The 23084-nt window shown below is 34.0% G+C and overlaps 2 protein-coding genes across 2 annotated transcripts; both read left to right on the forward strand.

Annotated features, from left to right (window-relative positions):
• Positions 1–316: 316 nt before the first annotated feature.
• On the forward strand, positions 317–9105 carry LOC143539387 (homeobox-leucine zipper protein HDG5-like). The gene is made up of 11 exons (XM_077032722.1): positions 317–437; positions 612–790; positions 922–1039; positions 2268–2444; positions 3049–3543; positions 3818–3919; positions 4045–4257; positions 6272–6443; positions 6510–6778; positions 7395–7490; positions 8623–9105. The coding sequence occupies exons 1-11, from the start codon at positions 324–326 to the stop codon at positions 9103–9105; spliced, it is 2418 nt and encodes an 805-aa protein (XP_076888837.1). The 5' UTR covers positions 317–323.
• A 3711-nt stretch (positions 9106–12816) lies between these two features.
• LOC143539402 (uncharacterized) lies at positions 12817–17436 on the forward strand. The gene is made up of 11 exons (XM_077032735.1): positions 12817–12873; positions 12943–13004; positions 13086–13160; positions 13243–13318; positions 13409–13479; positions 13563–13664; positions 14050–14139; positions 14274–14348; positions 14437–14469; positions 14588–14659; positions 17335–17436. The coding sequence occupies exons 1-11, from the start codon at positions 12819–12821 to the stop codon at positions 17434–17436; spliced, it is 813 nt and encodes a 270-aa protein (XP_076888850.1). The 5' UTR covers positions 12817–12818.
• Positions 17437–23084: the final 5648 nt, after the last annotated feature.

A 23084-nucleotide genomic window follows, 5' to 3' on the forward strand; every position in this document is an offset into this window, starting at 1 on the left:
TTTCATTTTCAATGGTTGAAAAACTCAAAAATGTCAAAAAAAAGAAAAAAAAATCTTTTCATTTTTCTTTGTCTTTGTTTCTTGATTTTGAGTCTAGAACCAAGTGATTGATAATTTAATTTCAATGTAATTTTCAACTTTTGTTTTTTTATTTTTTCTGTATAATTTCATCTATATATTTTCTTAATGAAAAAAATAATAAAAAATAAATATATAAAGATGAAAAATAGTAAAATATTAAAAAAAAGGTATAATATCATCAATATATTGCACATTAATCATGTATATATGATTCTTAGTGATCTTTTGTAGAGGAAATTAAGATGTTTGGAGACTGTCAAGTGATGTCAAGCATGGGTGGTGGAAGTGGACTTTCTTCTGAATCCATTTACCCTAACTTCAACTTCATGCCTTACTCCGATTTCTCATCAATTTCTGTAATCTCTCTCTCTCTTTAATATGTGTATATATAATTTGTATTGCAAAAAGAAACTTAATAATAATAATAATACTTTTGGAGCTGTGTCTCAGCGGGAGCAGTCTCTCACGGAATTTTTACTGGATATGTTTGTTTGTTTAAGTATTTATGCGTGTATATATATGAAATGCAGAAAGAAGACATGGATAACATGGTGAGATTAGGAATGGATGAAATGGAAAGCGGGTCGGGAAGTGACCAAATCGAAGGCGGGATGTCGGGAAACGAGGTGGATACCGATCAAAAACAACCGCCTTCAAAGAAGAAGCGTTATCATAGACACACAGCTCACCAGATCCAAGAAATGGAAGCGTATGTGGATATCTTTTAGTCATTGTATCATCATCACATAAATAATGCCTTAAACAAAAAGAACATGTTTGCTTATATAGTATGTTAATTAATAAGGTTTGAATTATTAATATTGTTGGTGTTTTGGGCAGGTTGTTTAAGGAATGTCCACATCCAGATGATAAGAGAAGGCTGAGATTAAGCCAAGAGCTTGGGCTTAAGCCGCGCCAAGTCAAGTTCTGGTTCCAAAACCGGCGTACTCAATTGAAGGTGCGCACGTTAGCATATGTTCTACTCTTGTTGGGTGTACATGTTCTTGTTTTCTTGGCTAAACCTAAAATTTAATGTCCACTGTTGAAACGTACATACATCCCCACAGATATCAAGAAGACGTGTTTTCATTGCTCATTTATTTATTTTTATTATTTGTTTATTTTTGTGTGTGGAAAATTAAAATGTGTTTGTAGAAAGCTAAAATTGTTTTGGTATGGTGACTTTGTCTAATATAAGTTTTTTAAAAAAAAATTAAAATTTGCAAAATGATATTGACTTCATTTTGAAAGATTTTATTCTAATCGGGATTGCACGTGTTTTAATTAAAAAAACAAAGACAATGAGATTGTGTAAATATATCGTATTCAAGAAAATAACTAAAATGAGCACCACATACAGCCTCTCTCACACACATGTATGCGTGTAATATTGGATTTGATTTGCTTATATTTATTAAAGCAATGTATATTCACAATCACCATTAATTATTTAAATTCCTAATCAGATTTAAAAATTAATAAAAAAATTATATTAAAGTTTCTAGCATATCATGACAGTGAAGTGTGATACGGGAAAAATGAAATAAAAAACATATATGATCCACATATAAGGCAAATAATCATCACTTGTATTTTGTTGGTAACCAAATTTTTTAATAAATATACACGAGTTAAATTTATTATTTTAACAACATGGAGACTGTATAAAATAACTTACTTTATATTTTGTTCTAAGATATAAATGCTGTTTCCCTAAGTTTGTTTTTTAATAAACATGACAATATCATTTAATTTCTCTTGAGTACTTGAAATAATTAAGGTGGAATTTGGTAGGGGTCGGGTCCGGGTTCTGTAAGCGTACGTTAGCCACAACTATGAGCTTTGCTGACTGTACGCAGAGATGCATTTACTATATCTGGTTGCTTACCCATTAATATGCGCTGGTGGGGGTACACAGTCAACCCCTACAACTCTTACAACATGACTACATGAGCCTCCCACAAGGGCAGCAATAGCACTCTCTTAATACATATACCTTTTAGGGTTAGGGTTTTAATGTCACCTTACACACTTGCTACTATACTAAAATGTGACTGATCAATTATTGGGCTCCACTTATGTGGTATTATCATTGATCATGTGTGTACCGGCCATATGCGCGCCCTACAATAATTTATACATTATTAATTGCACGTTAAGTTAAATGAATTTAACTTATTTTGTAGGCACAACAAGACCGGTCAGATAATGCTCATCTTAGAACCGATAATGACATTCTACGAAATGAAAACAGTCGACTGGAAAGTGTGTTGCATTCGCTTGTTTGCTCTAACTGCGGGGGGTCTTCGACATCTCTTGATGAGCAACAGCTCCGCTTGGAAAACACTCGACTCAAAGAGGAGGTAACTATGTTTGATTAAATGTATTAAACTAGTAACTTGAAAGAAGATAATATCATTGTACTTAAGGAGATGTATTTATAGTTCATTCAAGTATTTAAAGTGCTATATTGAGGTTGAGGTTGTCTTCTCAGACTATAAATAGAATTATGCTATACGTATCTTACTCCATCTGTTATTTACTAAATGTATCCACACCTTGATTAGATCAGTTATTCCGTATTTTCAAATCACACGATATACGCTCTTTTACATACACTATACAACCGTATGCATATGCTGCACGGCTGTATATATATCAGGTATATAGCATATTAGCATGTACATTTAGCCGAAGTCTAAGGATATCAATATAGCTAAATAATCATATTTGGGTGGCTTGTAACATTGTCTTGATATTGATTGAACTTAATTAGTGCAATACATTATTTTAAATAAGCACTTATGTTTTTGGTAAGTGTGTTTAATACATCGATCTTTAGAAGATATTTGGACTACGTATCTTCATCCTGCGTATCTTAATCAGAGCGCTGATCAATATTCAGTTCACAACGAATAAGGTTGTAATTTGATTGTGACCAGCATTAAATGAGTGTTTTTCCTGCAGTTGGAACAGCGTCTCTGCCTTGTGACAAGACTTTGTGGCGGTAATCCAATGCAAACTCAAGGACAGAGTCATTTATCTCCATTGATGACCTCTGGCCTGAACTTGGATATGAATATGTATCCCAGACCATTTGACCAAGATGGCATGCCAAACTGCAATGATATTATGCAGATCAATCCTTTAATGGCACCTGAAGGTCCCAATTTTGCTGCTGCCAACGGTTTGATCATTATGGATGGCGAAAAGCCTATTGCGATCCAGTATGCACTCTCGTTCATGGATGAAGTTGTTAAGATGTGCAGGATTGGAGAACCACTTTGGACTCAGGTTAATGATGCTGGCAAAGAAGTGCTTAATTTTGATGAACATGCTAAGATGTTCCCAAGTATGATTAGCAGGAAAACTGATTCAAATGAGTTGAGATACGAAGCTTCTCGCACTAGCTCAGTTGTGATTATTAACAGTGTCACTCTGGTTGATGCTTTTCTTAATGCAGTAAGTCACCAGCAGCTTGTTCATGTTTTTATCATTTATATATGTTTTTTTTATCTGGTTTGGTAATCAGTGGCGGATCCAGGAATTTTTTTTAGGTGGTTCCCTCTTAATTTATAAGGTGGTTCCTACGCGTCTTCTATATATCCGTACACTATTATTTCGAAACTCGGGTGGTTCCGGGGAACCACCCGTTTGTATGCTGGATCCGCCCCTGTTGGTAATAGATATTTTTGGTATGTTTTTAATTTAATCCTTCCTGATTTGGGAATTATAGGATAAATGGATGGAGTTGTTTCCATCAATCATCTCGCGTGCGAAAACCCTTCAAGTCATCACTTCTGGTGTTAATGGAACTCCAAATGGTTCCCTGCAGCTGGTGAGTATGCATAAGTTTTAAGTTAGAGTTGGTAAAGTATATAGGTTGGCATGGTGAATGTTAAGTGTTATCTGAAACTTGGTTAAATTTATAGAAATTTTGATGCACTTGTTTGTTATGAACAGATGTATGCTGAGCTACAAGTGTTGTCTCCACTTGTGCCAACTAGAGAAATTCATTTCCTTCGTTATTGTGCACGGAATTCGGACGATGGAAGTTGGGTGATCGTTGATTTCCCGCTAGAAAGCTTTCACGAGACTTATCAGCCATCACTAACTGGATACAAGCGTCACCCCTCTGGTTGCATTATACAGGACATGCCTAATGGATATTCAAGGGTGAGAAATCTGTGTCATTTTTATATTTTTAGTTAAAAGGTTTCTTGATATTAATGTTGGAAAAAAGAAACGATTGATCAAACCGAATGATAAGGCGATAACCATGCAGGGGATTTGAAGAATAACTCTTCGAATTATTTTATTAATCAAACTTGAAATTTTAAACGGGCCTCAAACCGATAAGAACTCAACTAGACCCAAACCGATAAACATAATAAACCTGAAATTCAAGCTTTAAATTATATAACTAGGATTCTTTGACTCAACTTCAAGTTCAGCCACTTGATTATCCCTCTTGTATCTTTCAAATTTATCTCTTTGTATCCTTTTTCATTATTATCTCCTTAATTCTGAAATGCGACTTCATCTCCTTAAGTGTCATTGTTTCTGCATTCAAGTATTGTTCTATTGAGGTCACGATTGGAAGATATCTCTCTGGCAATTGAGGAGTTCCCTTACTGGTTCACAGTTGACCAGAGACATTTGTCTTGTGTTGCTTTGTATGCAACTTCTCCAACTCGGTTCTCAAGGTTTGTAGGCGAGCTTTTTGAACTCGGTCAGCCCCTAGGTACCGAGTCTGGAAAATATATACTCTTGCACCTGGTTTATAGTTTTCCAAGGGTCATGAGCATCCAGTATTGAATAATTTTCTTTGGGGCCGACGCATTTGCAATTGCAGAGTTCAGACATGTTTTTAAACTTACGATATTTTGGCATATACTAATTAGAATAACAAAAATCTTTTCGAGAGCACATAGCTCCTTTATTAAATGGTTGCTCGATTAAATACACCCCTCCTGATCTCTTTCTTTTATGTCTTTCTATGCTCGGCCAAATTCATGTTTAACTTATTCGATCAAGTGAATCACTAAACCGAACACGATATTGCATAAACCTTATGTGACTCCTTTGATTAATAATAAACGAAACGCATACGTTGCAATACTTATTGAAACAAATAAGCGTAAACCTTATTTTTAGGCACCTAGATACTTAAGCAACAAGCTTAAGACAACTAGAGTTAACCTATTCTGATACTAAATAAACAATTCCATAAATTAATAAGTAAACTTAGGCACTAGGAAATAATATTTGGTCCTTGAACTTTAGATCTCCACCTTAACCGCCCTTTGAGGTCTTCTTCACCACCCTTGAGCTTTTTGCATTAACCATCCGGGTCCTTCAAGTATCACAAGTCACACCAACATTTTCTTGATTGATACGCACATGGCCACACCACTCTTTTCGAGCACACCAATCGTTTTCTGTTCGAGCACACTGCTTTATTCATTTGAGCACACTACTGCTGCTTCCGTTAGCTTCTTTACAACACTTTCTTCTTGCTTGGAACACGCTGATCCTTCTTCTTTTCTTTGACACACCATCAATTTCTTCATGTTTCAACCATTCGTTGAAAAAACAAACCTCGTTTATTGATCGAGACAAACGCTTTCCGTTCTTGAGCTGCCACTGCTTTTATGAAAAATGAAACCTATTCAGTTTGCAGCTGATGATCGACTATTTTCCTTTTCTGTTCTCGATTTTGGCTAGAAACAATGACCTGTTGTTCATGGTAGCTCATAGTAGCTGCTACTGATCGAGTTTGTTTCTTCTGCAAATTCTTGATCTTAGTTCTCTTCAATTATATAATCTTCAGTCTCTTGTTGGTCCTTTGGTTAATCAAACTTTTCAACAATTGGCTCTGATACCAATTGTTGGAATAAACAATTGATAAAACCGAAGGACATAAACATGCAAGGAATTGAAGAACAACTCTTCGACTCTTTTATTGGTCAAACTGGGTATATAAACGACTCGCAAAAACCCTTACCAATAAACATAATTAACCTGAAATGATAAACTAGGATATAAACTGGGATTCTTTGACACAACTTCAATCAGTTAATTATCCATCTTGTATCTTTCAAATACCTCTATAATTATCCTTTTCAGAATTATCTTTTTCAATTAAGCTAATGTTGTTATATACTTGTGAACCGTTTTATTGATTCAGGTTACTTGGGTTGAGCATGCTGAGGCTGAGAATGAGCTGCTGGTCCATGGGATCTTCACTGAGTATGTTAGCAGTGGAATGGCATTTGGGGCTCCACGGTGGCTAGCTGTCTTACAACGCCAATGCGAGAGGCTGGCAAGTCTTATGGCCCGAAACATATCCGACATTGGAGGTACCATCAAACTTGTATTTATTAATAATAACAAAACATGGTATTTATATTTATGTACATTTACAGCGATAAAAACACCAGAAGCAAGAAAAACTTTGATGAATCTAGCTCAGAGGATGGTGAGGATGTTCTGCCTTCACATCACTAGCTCGTGTGGGCAAACATGGACAGCCCTTTCGGATTCAGCTGAGGAGACAGTTCGAATAACGACTAGAGCAGTCACTGAACCAGGCCAGCCCAATGGTTTGGTCTTGACTGCAGTATCAACAATGTGGCTTCCTCATCCTCATTATCAAGTTTTTGAGCTCTTGAGGGACGAACGTAGCCGATCTCAGGTTCATGATAATATATATGCACACACATGTTTTAGACGAATATGCTTTGGCAGATGTTAGTAGCTGCTAAAAATTGTTATTAGTTAGGCATTGTAAAAGAACATAAAGTGACAACTAAAAGTAAACATGAATATCCAAATGATTCTAAAATATAAAAATCAAATTAGTTTTAAAGTAATAGTAATAAACAAATCTGATTTATTTTTTAAACCAGCATAAATGTACAGAAGTTAAGGAACAAAAAATTGTGTTCAGGTTTGTATGTTTATTAAATGAATAAATGTCAACGAACTTTCCTTTTGAACAGTTCACTAAATGTTTTGTTCATTTACACGCTTAAATACTTGTTGGCCAGTTTGATAACAAGTTTTTAAAACTAATTATTCCGAAAATTATATTATTTGGTTGAAGCAATTTATGATGTTATGTAGATTAAAATACACTGAGGTTGCTTTTGATCTACTTCCTCATAAGTTAACTTGTTCTATGTTGCTCATTTGACTCGTTAAAGAGTAACACTTAATTACATATTCACGCGTAATTACTATAAATAAATGTGCCAAAATTGTCATGTCTCTAGTTCTAATAAAATATGTTGGTGTATCGAAAATGGCAGCTTGATATTCTCTCAAATGGGAATCCATTGGAAGAGGTGGCTCACATTGCAAACAGTTCGCATCCAGGAAACTGTATCTCTTTGCTTCGTGTGAATGTAAGTTTATTATCCCCTGAATCCCTGATCATTGTTAAAAAAAAGTTTATCATATTTCCAGCAGAGTATCACCGACTGAATTGTTCATAAGCAGTTAAGTACTCACTTGTTTAGCAGTGAATAAATCGTTCCATTATTTTTTTTAACTACTAAATGTACTAGTGCATATATCGGACGGAGTCATACTCATTTGTTTAATATTGAATAAATCGTTTTATTTTTTTAATTACTAAACTAGTGCATATTTCTGACGGAGTCATACTCATTTGTTTAGCAGTGAATAAATCGTTTTATTATTTTTTAACTACTAAGCATGTGCATATTTCTGACGGAGTCATACTCGTTTCTTTAGAGTGAATAAATCGTTTTATTATTTTTTTTAACTACTAAACTAGTGCATATTTCCGACGGAGTCATATTCATTTGTTTAGTAGGGAATAACTTGTTCTATTATTTTTTTTTTCACTACTAAACTAGTGCATATATCTGATGGAGTAAGACCGACGGAGTCGTACGTTAGGTGATACTTTTTTTTTGTTTAGTAGATCTTATCTCCTTGTTCGATGTGATCTTAAGTATAATTCCGTGAATCTCTAATCATTGCTAATTAAAGACAATATCATATTTCCAACTGAGAGCATGTTTGGGATTGAGTTTGAAACATGCTTATTGGCTTATTGGTTTTCAAAAAGCCATTTTGAAAAGCCAGGATTTGGGGCTTTTGGAAACTGTTTTTATCTTTTCAAAAAGCTAAAATAAGAAAGTTTTTTATGATGGCCAAACACATTTTATCTTAGTGGCTTTTTAAAAAACCTAATAAGTCAATAGGCATTTTTCAAACTCAATTCCAAACATGCTCTGAGTATCACCGAAGGAATCATTTAACGGATACTCATTAATTTGTTTAGTATGAATAAACCGTTTTATTACTTCTTGAATCCATAATAACTTCTAAACTAATGACCATACTTCCAACGGAGTATAACCGACCGAATAATCCATCTGATGATACTCCTTGCTTAGTAGTTAATGAAATCGTTGATTTGATTTGATTTTGAAAGCCCGAATTTCTTAAACACTGGTAGATCTTCTACACTTCAAAGAAATGTAACACTTTCTATATTGTAAACAGGTGGCTAGTAACTCATCGCAAAATGTTGAGCTGGTGCTGCAGGAGAGCTGCACCGATGACTCAGGCAGCCTCGTGGTGTACTCCACAGTTGAGGTTGATTCCATCCAACTCGCCATGAACGGTGGAGATCCTTCATGCATCCCTCTCCTCCCTCTAGGGTTTGTCATCATCCCGGTGGGGCAGAACCCTAATGGCGCCACCAGCACCGAATCCGGAGGAGGCTGCTTACTGACTGTGGGACTACAAGTGCTGGCCAACTCCATGCCTAATGCCAAACCAAGCCTTTTGAGTGCCAACACAGTCAACAACCACATTCAAGCTACAATGCAGCAGATCATCACCGCCCTTGCGAATACCAACTTCCGCGGTGGTAACATTGTTGATGCTGATGATGACAACCATGTCGGTGGCTTTGACGAGCCACCGACAGCTACCAGGCCATCCAAGAAAGTTGATTCAAGCGCGAGTTCAAAGGTTAACTAAACGTACTATTAGTTAACCAAAAAGATATGGATAGTTTATGCTTTGTTTTTTTTTTTTTTTTTTTCTTGTTTTTGAGTAAGCTTAAAACTCTATGGGTATGCATGAGTGAGTGTGGTTAGTGTAGGGTAGGGTTAAAAGGGTAATAAGGTCTTTAACTTGCAAGACATTATGGTGGTATTCTGAAGGGTCAGAGTGTAATGAAGAGAGGTGGTTGGTAGGTAGAGTCTGCAACAGCAATCAATGGAAGGTGGTGGGGATGAGATCAGTGCATATTAACGAGGGTAGTCAAGAGCGCACCAGATAAGTTCCGAGGATAAATGGTTCGGGAATTGACTTTCTTTGACTTTTGTGTTTTGTACCCAACCCCTTTGAAACTATGAAATTTGTCCATTTTCTTTGCTTTTATAGTGTTGGTTGACCTTATAAGATATAAAATGTTGCATATCAGTTTAGGAAGTTGGTTGAATTTATGTGTTGATCGATTTGCTACGATGCCTAGTAAAAGTGATATCATGTGTCACTTAGGTGTTGTTTGGAATTGCTTAATTATTTGAGTCTTCTAATAATTTATTAACTTTACTTTCTAAAAAGTTAATAAGGTATATAACTTGTTTGGCAAACAAAAAGAACTTATGGATCTTGACTTATCTATCAATAAAGCAAAATAAAGAGGTTTTGATAAGTTGAGAAAGTGCAACTTATTAACTTATTATGTTTGATTTTCCTGCTATTATATCTCTTAAAACCTCAAAACTCAGTACACTTCTTTTAAAACATTTTTTTTAAAACTTCTTTTAAAAAAGTCATAAGTTAATAAGTCCTTTTAACAAAAAGTTTTTTTTGGCTTAAATAAGCAAACCCAAACACACCCCAAAAAGGATTTTGTGGCACTTGGGATAAAGGGAGTGGTTTCTAGGGATGAGCAAATGATATCGGGTATCAATATCGAAACGAGCATTTCAGTTTGGTATCAATTTTTTAGAAAATCGGGATTGGAAAGTTTGGGATCAATATCGGTATTTACCAAACTTTTGCTTACTGTACCAATATTGAATCGAGCATTTTTGGATACCGGTACCAAATTTTTTAAAAAAAAATCAGAAATTTAAAATCAGTATATAGTATCGAGCTCATCCCTAGTGTTCCCTCATATCTAAACTCTCTTTGTCTTATATATCAATATCAAATCGGCTTTCTTTCACCGGCCCATTCCCACTTAATTTCTAAACCATCCTTAACCTTGAAAGTGCATCTTTCTTTTTCTTTGTATCTTTCATTTCTAAACCATTTTTCAGTTAGATATATACAAGATGAAAAGTGAAAGGAACATAATTGGGAAAGAACATGTATTCTGGGTATAGCTTATGGGCAGTACTTCATCATGTAAGACAGTATGCTCACGTCAATACCAATTGGTACCACCTTCCAGTCCCGCTCTTGTCTACTTTCACAGTTCACTCCCCGTTTAGGCAGAGCCGACTATGAGGCAGGGTCGGGTTGTCAACCGACCCCGGCTCGAAACCTCGATAGGCCCGAGTTATTAATTTTTTTAGTTTATATATATTTATTTAAAAAAAATGTATTTTTAATGTTTAAACCCAAATACTCAACTAATTTAAGACCAAAGTTTTTCTTCGTTTTCGGCCCAAAAAAAAATTCATGATTATTAGAAATGGCCCTGCCTTTAGGTCTCTAGGGTGGTGTACCATGTAAATGGATCCTAAAGCAATTTCATACTAACCAGTTTGTCAGCGTTTTTTTTTTCAATTATAGCACTATACGATGAAAGACAAAATTATGGTATGCTTTTTAAAAAATAATATAGAAAGTGTAAAATCTATTTGTTCTTAAAAATACTTCTCATTTGCCACTCCCGGTCCCAACCTCATAACTCATATTCATCCATTTTAGTTTACATTGCCCACCCATTTCATCATATTCCTTAATTAGCCTTGATCAAATGTATAAATCCGTTCTCACATGCTCATCATTCATGTGGTGGAATGCTTAGTTATGTTGAAATAAAATAACAACTCGACGTGTACAAAGAGGTTTGTGGCGCCGATTTCAATTGAATTCAAGTGAGTTTGGGATTCTAAAATGAGTTAGGGAGTTTATGCAAGGTATGGTGTCATAGTTTCACAAAAGTCATCTCCACTTGATCACAAAAACTTCTGTCATCTCCATTAGGCTAAATGTGGTGGGCGAATTGTTGGGGTGATAAGGGGCGATTTTTGGAGGTAACATTGCCCCTGGCGATAAGAGGGGCAATAGGGGGGTGGGGGCATGAACTTGTCGCCTAGTGATGTTGTCGGATGATGGAAAATAATAATTAAAAAATAAAACATGGGCAACAAAGGTTTGAGTATATCACTATATCATATTAATAACAAACGACCTCACATACATATTTTGTGTGCATCGCAACACATTGCGCTTTTTAAACCCAAATCATTGGTTTGAATGTCATTTTTAGAATATCAACTCAAACACTCTCTAACTATCTATTAAATTACACCTTTTTTAACTAGCACATTATTTGAACCCTTATAATTCAAAAGGACGAATCTTTATCCAAATTGATACCATTAGGCTAAAGGACAAAAGACGAATCTTTATCTAACATTGACACTATTAGGCTAAAAGAGACTTAGGGCGTGCGTGCAATTAAAATTGAAACCGATAAAATTGATCCGAAACCGAAAAAACAATATCGAAATAGCCAAACCGGAACCAAAAAAAAAGGATAGTTTTGTTTTATGTTTTCGTACAAACTGAATGTTCGGTTTTGTGTGTAATTAAAATCGAAAAGGCCGAATGAAACCGAACTTATAGATTTTCATTTTATATATTAAAATTTAAATATTTTATAATAATTTTATAGTACTTTAATATAATTTAACTCAAATATAATTGGTTATTAACCAACAAAAGAGTGTACCTGGCCTGGTTAGTATCTTGTTATACCGTTTTGGTGGTTTAATAAACTTTTCTTTGTTTGCTATTAAAAAAAATTAACCAATAAAAGAATTTAGACTAGGATTCATTATTTTTAACAAAATAACAAAAAATCTTTTTTCTTAAAGAGTCAAAATTTTCAAGCCAAAAGAGAAAAAATAAAAATAAAGAAAGCAAAACCGAATCGATTTCAAACCAAAAACCGAAAAAATCAAAAATAGAAAACCCGAAATCGAACAATTTTAAAAATCTCAAGAACCGACATTTTGATTCGATTCGGTTTTGGCCATTAGCCTTTATATGAGCATTCTCATCTCACCCCCTATCTCCAAACCGAAAATTACACTAAAACTCACTTTATTTTCTCTCCTCATTTCAATTAAATAATACTTTTTATATCTTTTATCATTATCTTTTCTCTTTCATTCACTCACAACCACTTTCAAAATATATTAAAAAATTATAGGGGATGAACAGTAACTTTTCAAATATACAAAAAAATCACTGCTTTTTTTAAAATATAAAAACTTTTCACTTACAACATCCTAAATAACTCTCTAAATTATAAAAATGAGAATGAGACGGGTATATATTTGTTTCGAGAAAGAGACGGGTTTGGTTTCGCATCTACGAGCAAACGACGTCATTTGACCCTTTATAAAAGATTTTAACCAGTCATCCCATCCCTTTTGTAACAAAAAATCTGTCTCCAATTCATTCATTCGTTTGTTTGTTTGTTTAATTAATCGTCCGTGATGGCGATGCAAGCAGGAATGGGATTCTCTAAGATCATATTTATAGTCGGAGCAGGTTTCCTCTCTCATTCTTTTCTTTTCATACATATATATACAAACCCTAATTTGTTTATTTGTTTTTTAGGGTACACTGGTACGCTGTTGATGCAGAATGGCAAACTTTTAGATCTATTGGGCGAACTTCAGGTATTATTATTCGATTGATTACATCATATACATATAAATTTATTATTTCGATTATTAATTATGAAATCATAATAATGTCAGGCTTTGGTCAAAGGATATGAACAAAAGCAAGGAGATGGAGGTGAAGCTGATCATGCTGATGCTATTGCTGCACAGGTACTAATGCCTTCATTATTTCCTCAATTTTCACAAAATTAGGGTTTTCTTTTATAAACTTAATTAATAATAATATTTTCAGGTTCGTAGATTGGCTATGGAAGTTCGCCAGCTGGCTTCTTCAAGGCAGATCACTGTTCTCAATGTTGGTGCTGCTGGTATGTGTTATCGGATGCTGTATTGTCATACTGTTTATATGTTTTTGTTTGAATTTGTTTATATATGTTCTATACTTGATGTTGATGCAGGTAATGTAACGTCTTTGGCGGTACCAGCTGCTACCCTGGGTGCCGTGGGTTACGGATACATGTGGTGGAAGGTATGGTTGTGTTCTCTTTGTTTTTTTACAATTGCGACACTAGATCAAATAGTTGCTTTTGTTAATGTTAAATGTATATTTAGGGTTATTCGTTCTCGGACCTCATGTATGTGACAAAGAAAAATATGACAACTGCTGTTTCAAACTTGACAAAGCATCTGGAACAAGTGTCAGACGCTCTTGCTGTAAGTTTTTTTCAGAGACTAGAGCTAATAGTTGTGCATAATTTCTATTTGCTTTATTATGCATCATATATTGAAGTAATTTTGGTGAGAACTTGGCTCAGTTGCATATCATAAGGATTACTGACTGCTATGTGAAGTATGTGTCGGTTCCATTGTTGATGCATATGCATGTGTATCTGTGTGCAAGAGATTCATATACATATGCTTATATTGTAAAAGATGAATGTTACTATTATTGTTGAAAACGAACATGATTATATGTTCAGATGCTGTGGCATCTTATATTTACACTAGCATTTATCTTTCTTTATTAGGCATCATTAATTTTTTTAGTAATTCTGCGGTGCTGCATGTGTTTTCTCAATTCTTTATTTTGTTTTATTAGGCTGCCAAGAAACATTTGACACAGAGGATTGAGAATTTGGATGGAAAAATGGACCAGCAGGTGGAAATATCCAAGTTGATTAGAAGCGAGGTATGTTCGTGAGGCCTAATTATCAACCCAATAGCTTAAATTATAACTTCTATAACTATTTGATTTACCCGAAGCAATATCGGTCAATGAAAATTATTGTAGAAGTATAATTGAGTAACTGACTTGTGAAACAGGTGGGAGATGTCCGTGACGATCTCTCCCAAATAGGCTATGACTTGGATTCACTTAATCAAATGGTTTCTGGTTTGGTGGGTGTCCTTTCATAATAGTCATGATACATGTGACAAATGCCCTTGTGTTATTTCATTTTTTAACACTCTTTGTAACATCATGCAGAATGGCAAGATAATGACACTGGAAGAAAAACAGGTAAATAAAATGTCATTTTTGTTGAGATTTATCATGTCACTTTTTTTTTTCATTGGTGATCAGCTGTGATTATTTTATGAAGTATATACCCACGAGTAACATTTAATTCTGTAAATAGGATCTAACTAACCTTGGAGTGTGGTACCTCTGCAACAAGGCTGAAGGAACTAAGATGACTGGCAAGGCACAGGTAATATTATTATTCTTTATAGCTAGCTATTTAAGTTTGTTTCACGTTTTCTGTATAATAAGCTGATATAACTACCAAATAGTTTCATTAAGCTGAAAAGAGAAGGGAAAACATATCACAAAAGATATCTAGTGGGTCACCTGGTGTGTTACACATCAATTTTTGTACACAATTATTCATTAAACGACTTGTTTCCCTGTACTATCAAGGTAATAGCCTAATGGAGTGGCGGTGGAATGAAATGATCCACTGCATTCATTCTAAAATTATGTATCTTTGTTAGGGTTGGTAATGGGGCTGGTAGTGGTAATCCCAGTCCCATATCCGGGCCCAATACTTTCCGGGTATGCGTTGGTGTTGGGTATACTCCCGGGTATCGGATATGCTTGTTAGCTTGTTAAAGATTACCTGTTAAGATTCCCAAATATATTTCTTACTGTTTTAATCTTTATCTATTTTTATTACCCCGGGGAAATTATAATATCAAAACTACAAATTAGTGAATTAAATTGATAGTTTGGATCAGATTGTAGAACTAGAACAGGAAGAAAAGGATGAAAAAAATGCGGCTTCTTGATCCAACAAGATTGACACTTTTTGAGAAACAAAACCGGAATTAACTTAGAAAAATATAGACTTCATGGTTCATTATAATAGACCAAGCTTGAAAGATAAGAAAACCTAAATCAACTCAATTAGAAAACAAAATAAAGACCCAGTATCCTGTAACCTAAAATAACACTTCATAAATAGACCTCCAAAAATGAACTTGATCCAAATCAACTAAACCGAGCCTAGCATTTAATCAAATTGCAATGTAAATTAAAAGGCGAAACAACCCGTTGACCCCTTAAGACTCCTTCAATCCGTGCTGCACACCAGGATTATGCATAAACCTGTTCCACACTTTTCTCATGTGAACAAACCCGATTAAGTTCTAACATTAGTAGATTAAAATACACACGAGCTCACCTTACGATAAATAGACCTATGGTAGCTCGCCTTCCCAGTATGCTTGACCCTACAATTCGAGTGACGCATGCTAAGGAAACTTCGTTTTATGTCTTGGGCCCTTCGTGTTCAAAATCATTTGATAGATTCCCACTTATGTCAGTTTTTCCATGTGTATTATGAACCCTTTAGTATTATAAGTTGTGCCAATTTATTTCGCTAAAACCGATTGGTATCTTCTCAAAATATACAGAGTGACTGATCCTAGCCTAAGCAGTTAATGCGGAAAAATATCGGATATCGGCCAAGGACCGATATTTGAGATATTGGTTATCACGGTGAGATATCGGTAATTTTAGTATCATGCAGAATTTATATATATAGCACTTTAACACTAACAATTCAGTATATTCTCCTATTAACAAATTAACCTTTTGCAACACTAACAATTGTAGCAAATAGGAGCTGATTAATACTCAAAACACCAACATTAAACACTAAAAGTTGAAAATTAAGACTTAAAATGCTGATATCGGGAATATCGGTCAATATCGCCGATATTATCGGTACCGATATTCTGACCGATGTTTTAACCGATATTTCACATGAGGACCGATAACCGAGATACCACCGAGATTGATTGCCTAGATCCTAGCCTGCGTCTCGGTCTCTATTGGTCCAAAGTCTGCTGTTGGGTGTGTTGTTTTCAGCCTAACGAAGAATGGTTGAAACCCTTTACCATCTGAAATGTCCCTTACCATTTCTTATAGATAACCACTCTATGAACTTCACGAAATCAGTGACTTAACAACCGGATTTAACACAATGGATGGTAGCATGCTACTGACGTGACTATAGCTCATAATGCAATTAGGGTTTAGGTGAGAACTGAGAATTTACACACCTAACACGTGAAGAACACCAACAAACTCAACTTACTTGCTACCTTCCATGCTCGATTTTTCTAACGAATGGAGTGTTTTTGAGTGATTTTCTAGCATGAGTCCCATGGTATATTTGACTCATGGTTTTGAAACTGCATTGGGTCCGTAGTTTTTCTATGACTAAAGGAAATGTAATTGTAACCATATGCTGAAAGATTGAAAATCAGTTTTTAATAATAGTTTCAGGACTTGTCACGCTAAGTCTCTGAAGTCTCCTTATTGTTTTGCTCAACTTTCTGCAATTTTTTCCTTATCTTTATTTTATTTTCTTTATTTAGTTGAGTGTCATTATAATATTGTTATGGTTAAAGCCAATTCGGGTTGGTTTGGACCAAATTATCTTTGGTCAGAGTTTGGAACAAATAAGGGTTTTTGGATTAATATATGCAAATTCAATTCCAAGTAGAATTAAACAGAAATCCCACCCCTAATTTGGTTCGGTTTGATGACTTTGAATTTGAATTCAAGTTTTCTTTTGAAAAAGCAACTCAAACCGAGTAACCCATAAACTGCACCAATGAACCCCATTTACCAAATTAGTATGGCTTGTTTGTTGGCACTTTAGTGAGAATGAAATTTTCAAACGTTAAGTACAACTGAAAATTTTCATTTCTTGCCTTTTGTCATAAAAGTTAAATCCACATTGTTGGTAAAGTCTTACTCGCACCAGATTTCATAAACTATATATCCAAGATCATTTCACATGGCATAAAAAAGGGCATATATTCCAATCTCTTGATTATCCCTCATTACTTTTGCTTATTAATTTTTAAATTACAGGAACAGCTCAAACTCGCTAGCAAATCCTTTGCTGGTTATCTCACATCAGGGGGAACGCTGAGTCTTGAGGTTACATATCTATTTTTCAATAGTATTTTATAGTTAAATAATTGAAAAAGGACAAAAATACAAATTTTGTCTTTTAAACAAAGTGGATTTACGGATCAGGTCCTTTAAAACATTTGCTTTCAGCGGTGTCCTTTGCCTAATATGTTTATTTGATTTTTGTCCTTTACACCAACTACCATCCAAAAAGCTAGTTAAGTCTTGACATGTGAGGGCAAAATGGTAACTTCCACCCCATATAATAATTAGTAATATTAAAAATAAAAATACCAGGTTGGCCCCACCATATTCATCTTCTGCTTATCATTATTCATTCTCATCTCTCATCAGCCATCTCACCAACACTCCCGCCGTCTGTAGCAAATCCCCATTCACTTTCATTCTTTAACACTACCCACCACCAATAGTTTTAAGTCCCCGTACTTCAATCATTCAAAGGCACAAAGAAAGAAAGAAAATGGTGGGGCTAACTTGTTCGTGGAAGGAGAAGGGTGGACTGTGGAAGGGGAAGGGTGGATGAGAATGTCATGAAGAAGATGAAAACTTGTATTTTTTTTAATAACAGTAATTTTTATATGGGAGTGAAAATTACCATTTTACCCTCACATGTCTTGCACAAGCCAAGACTTAACTAGTTTTTTAGATGACCGTTAGTGTAAAGGACAAAAATCAAATAAACTTATGTAAAGGACACCGCCTGAAAGTAAAGTTTTTAAAGGACTTGATCCGTAAATCAGCTATGTTTAAAGGACAAAATTTGTATTTCTGTCATTGATAAAGTACAAAATGGCATGATATTCATGTGGGGGCATGAAGGAAATAGCTGACAATTTAGGTTCAGGGGACGTTAATAATAGGTCGCCAACAACTGGCTTATCAGAAGATATTTCCTCCGGATCGGACAGTCAAGCGAGAAAGTTGATCAGGTATTCACATCAACCATATTTGGCATATTTTCTTGTAGCTATGTTATTGTATGTAGTAATATTGTTTTATTTGTTATGAAACAGGAGAAATACTGTCAAGTTCAGCTCTTGAACCAAACAAAGAGTATAAGTATAATGCGAAGAATGCAAGTCATATGTAATGTGCACTCTGCTTGTGCCCAATAAGCCAAAACATTTAAACATACCTTTTTATCCTTTGGTGGGTAGCTGTGTTTTTATTAGATGAACTTATTATGTATGCATTTGGTTTCACATACATGTTTTGTAGGATGTCGCAAAATTTGTCCATGTAATATATTGGAAATTATAGATTTGTTCACTGTACTAAAATAATTACACTTTTTATGTATACTTTTTCAGTTTTGTTGACCCAATAGTTGAATTATAACATGCTTATAAGTTATAAATTTCCAAGTTTGTTTAATCGAGAGAGAAGCTAAACGACATTTAGAAAAAATAAAAAAAAAATAAAACCTTTTATGAATATGATTTTGCACCATTTATATTTGAAAAAATGAAGGAAATAAACAGTTTTAACTCGTTATGTAATCAAGTTAATGGATTATCCTATTAAATTGGGCCTACGCCATTGTCATAAAACCCAATTCCTATGGTATTTTCATTTTGCATTCGGTTCAAAAGAAACAAGATTGATCATGTATGTCATGTATGTCGAGGAAACACGTAACTGGCGAGTTAAATTTTGCAAAAAATCGAAAACTTGACACGAAAGCACGACTGTGTAAGATAAACGAACATCAACACGATATGGATTTTCACAAATTGATATGAACACTACTTTTATTATCAGTAACTTTATTTTATTTTAGTTTTTATGTACAAATATTCTAAATTTGCAAGTTTAAATACGTGAATATAAAAAATAACTATGTTTAAACTATAAAACTTGATAGCATATTTTGCGTTTGTTGACACAAAAATTTGATCAGTAGTTATGACATAAAAATCAATGAAACATAAGTAAAGATCAAATTGGTTAAGCATGTCAACCCACAAACTCATTAGGTTGATTCAAACACAACCCGTTTAGATAATCATGTTTCAACCCAAAACTAACTAAACCCGTTTAGACTAAAGCTTAAGACACAAATTTCATTTGATATTCGTATCGCATGTTCACGCCATGTCAAAAAAAATCAAAACTCCTATACCATTTTACATTTATACGTTGCTTGGTAAGACGTGATTATCTTGTAAGACATTAATAGCTTCTAGTAACAAACATGTATTCTTGTGTGATTTTATTATTATCCTAAAGAAGATTAGCACTATCATTGAAGCTTTTATAAAAAGAAACCCTAAAAAAATATATAAAATCTAAAAGTTCATAACTTTAAGCCAATTAATAAGTTAAATCTAGAAACAAGAAGATATTTATATTTAAAAGACAAATTTCTTTACTTCTTTCCGAGACTCGAATTGAGTGTTTAAAAGACTTTATCTTTGTTACTGGACCACTAATTTTGAGACCGAGACAAAAAGACATTAAATGTAATTTTATTGTTTTCATATATAAATTACTTCTTGATAAATTAATTAATTTTTATTGATTTGAATAATTATTTAAGCATTAAAACTTTAGACTGGTTCAAACTCAAAAGATGCTCTCTATGAAGTCATGGTCCTCAACACCCTTAATGACATCACTCTCATAATACTTGGTCAATTTAAAACGGGTCAACATTTATAGCCTTCTTTAAGCTCATCCAATCATCCAATTTGGAGAATTCGAGAAAGTATTCACCAAAAAGGGGCAAATTATATAAACAACAAACTTTAAAAGATAATGTATTTATATTTGGTGAGGTGGGTTTGGTGGTATTTGTTTACATTGTTTTCCTAACAATGAATGTTTTTATGGTACCCTCAAGATTCTTTCTCATGGAAATTTGGATTCTTATGTTAAAGATAAGGGTTTGCTACTTTTTTAAGTATTTAGATATTAGATAATTTTAAAGCTAAGTTCAAACTAACGAGTCTTTATTAGGTGTCTTTGAGCTTTGTTTGAGAATGATTAAAGACCGGTTTAAACTTAAAAAGCTTGAATATTTATTAAAAAACAAAAACATGTCCTTTTAAATTGCTGTCTTAATTTATTAAAATACTAGGTTTTGTTCCCTTGTATTACGAGGTTGTTTTATAGTTTTCGTTTCTAATATTTATATATTTCTTTTGTAATTTAATTTTATTTATTATAAATAAGTTAATAATATACTTAGGGATTATGAAAGAGTTTTATCCTCCATGAACCGCTTATTTTTTTTACTATAAAATTGTTTTTTAATTATAAAAAGTATCTTTAAAAAAAAATCGGATATCAATTTTTAGTATATCACTACTTTATAGAATTTTCATATCAAATATTTGGTAAGATTAATTTTTAATTTTATGAGATGTTATAACTCATTTAAGGGCTATCTAGGTTTGATGAGACCCATACCCGTGAATTCAGGTCAAATGCATGGGAAACCTCTATTCAAATAAAGCAATCTAGTGGCTTGAGAGAATGTAGGAAGCAACCAGAGAGCTTTTAAATGTTTCGTGTATATATATAAGATATGTAAAAGTCGAATTAAATAGCATAAAAACTCATTTCATGTATATATACAATAAAAGATTATTATATGTAATAATCTCACCTTTTTTATGTTTTAGGACTTTTGATTATAAAGATGATACGAGCCAACTGATGTAAAATTTACCTTAATCACTGTTTCAACTCAGATGTTTAAACTTTTAATTAATAAAAATCAAGTAGTTTGGAGCACCATTTCTAGATAAGTTTTAAATCAGTTGACTCGAATCATTCTTTCGATAAAAAAACCCTAAAACATCATTTTAAAATTCGGAAAAAACTTAATAGATTTAACTTTCCGTAAAGTTTTTTAACGGGGGTCCAATAAGAAAAGATAGGACGAAAGACGGGACTAGTGACAATAATTTTTTAAAGTAAATGTGTCAGCTAACTACAAAAAGATTGGATTATTATAATCCAATTTGCCTCATTAAAATAACTCTTTTAATGAGCCTAATAACAATAAAATTCAATTATAACATTATTGGGAAATTTTAAATTATGTATACATTTGCATATTTTATAAGCTTAAAACTCAATAACAACTAGAGTCGGTTTGTAAACAATTCTTTATTTGCTCTAGGCTATAAGTTAGTTGCAATGGAGGCTAGGAGAGCACCTCTTGTTCTCTATTTGGAAGCGACAACTTTTGTTATTATCTTTCAACTTCTGTTATAACTTTCTTTCAACTTGGTATTATCTTTGTTTTCATACCACATTAGATGTTATGTGCCCTGCTACTACCACTTCAACACACCCTTTACTGCGTCCTAATATTTGCTAGCTTTCGTTGGCGAGTTTATTTTCTAGTAAAATTTCTAACCTTTTGCCCAATTAAATAAGGATTTAAGCAGTGTTTTGAAACCCGAACCAGTTGGACCGGGACCCGCTAAGCATACCGGGCCGGGTTGCACTATTTGACCCGTTTTCTAATAGCCCGGCCGGTTTTTGCGGTTAGCAGCCGGACCGGACCCGGTGGCCCGCCGGGTGAACCGGTAAATACAGTTTTTTTTAAATCAAAATCCATGTGAAATCCAGCCAAACTATTCGATGTCTTAATCGTTGCCTACCTTCGGTCAGACCCTCTGGCCGGCCATGACTCTGTTATGATAATGGCATGCACCGCATGCATATTTTTTAGAATTGACCCTCAAAAATGCGATGGTTAAGAGTAGGTATACAGAATAAGCGATGGTTTTAAAACTTTAATGGTTGAGAGCAACTGGCAAACTGTGGTGGCTAGCCTGAAAATTATGCGGCTGCTGTTGTGTAACTGTAAAGAAGCAGTAACAATAGTGGTAGGGTTATAGCATGGGTTAATAAGCATTTCATTTAGTCAAGTTGGGTGGGCTTTTGTTGGCCCAAATAATATGAAGAATTGAAGAGCATTGTCTAGAACATGAGTAAAAAAGAAAAGTAAAACTTTAATATTACTCTTACTATTAAATAGAATATTTAATTATATATATTAATTATTTATGACGTCATTCGGATCAAATACCGGTCCGCCCTCCCGGGTCAGTCCGATCTTTGACCCGGTAAGGAGTCCGGGTCAGATCTGAAAACATTGGATTTAAGTTTAACAAAACATGGTTTATTAGTCTATAGTTAATAATTACCAATCCTCGTGAATAATCATATATAACATGATTACACATAACACTATTTATTATTCAAACTGCTATTTCAAAACACTTATCAAATCACTTGTTGTATTGTTCAACTTCACAAATCAATTATTCATATATAACAACGTACTACTTTCCAAGTCTATTGTGTTGACTATTAATGGGCGTGAATGGTTGTGCTTAGGTCCGTAAACAAAAGAACTGAACAAAACTTTGTTCATGTGTCCATCTGCTAAGCTTTTATCGGACAAACGGCAGCTCACGAACAACTACTTGAACAAAATTTCTAGTATGTTTCATTCATTTAGGAAATGTACTTAACCATACCTTATCCCAAACCACGCAACTGACCATGCACCTAAAATCATACATAGCAGGCTAATCGGCTAAATGCCTAAACTCTTTCCGCATGAAATCACAACACCAAAAGATATAGTTCGTCTAATTCAACTATCATGAATGGACTTGTATACTAGACCATATCCCATCAAAACCACTTGCATATATTGCACG

The sequence above is a fragment of the Bidens hawaiensis genome, unplaced genomic scaffold (assembly GCF_021521415.1).
Source record: "Bidens hawaiensis isolate Kalapana, Puna unplaced genomic scaffold, B.hawaiensis_p1.1 tig00011868_1, whole genome shotgun sequence".
In the NCBI taxonomy this organism is placed as follows: domain Eukaryota; kingdom Viridiplantae; phylum Streptophyta; class Magnoliopsida; order Asterales; family Asteraceae; genus Bidens; species Bidens hawaiensis.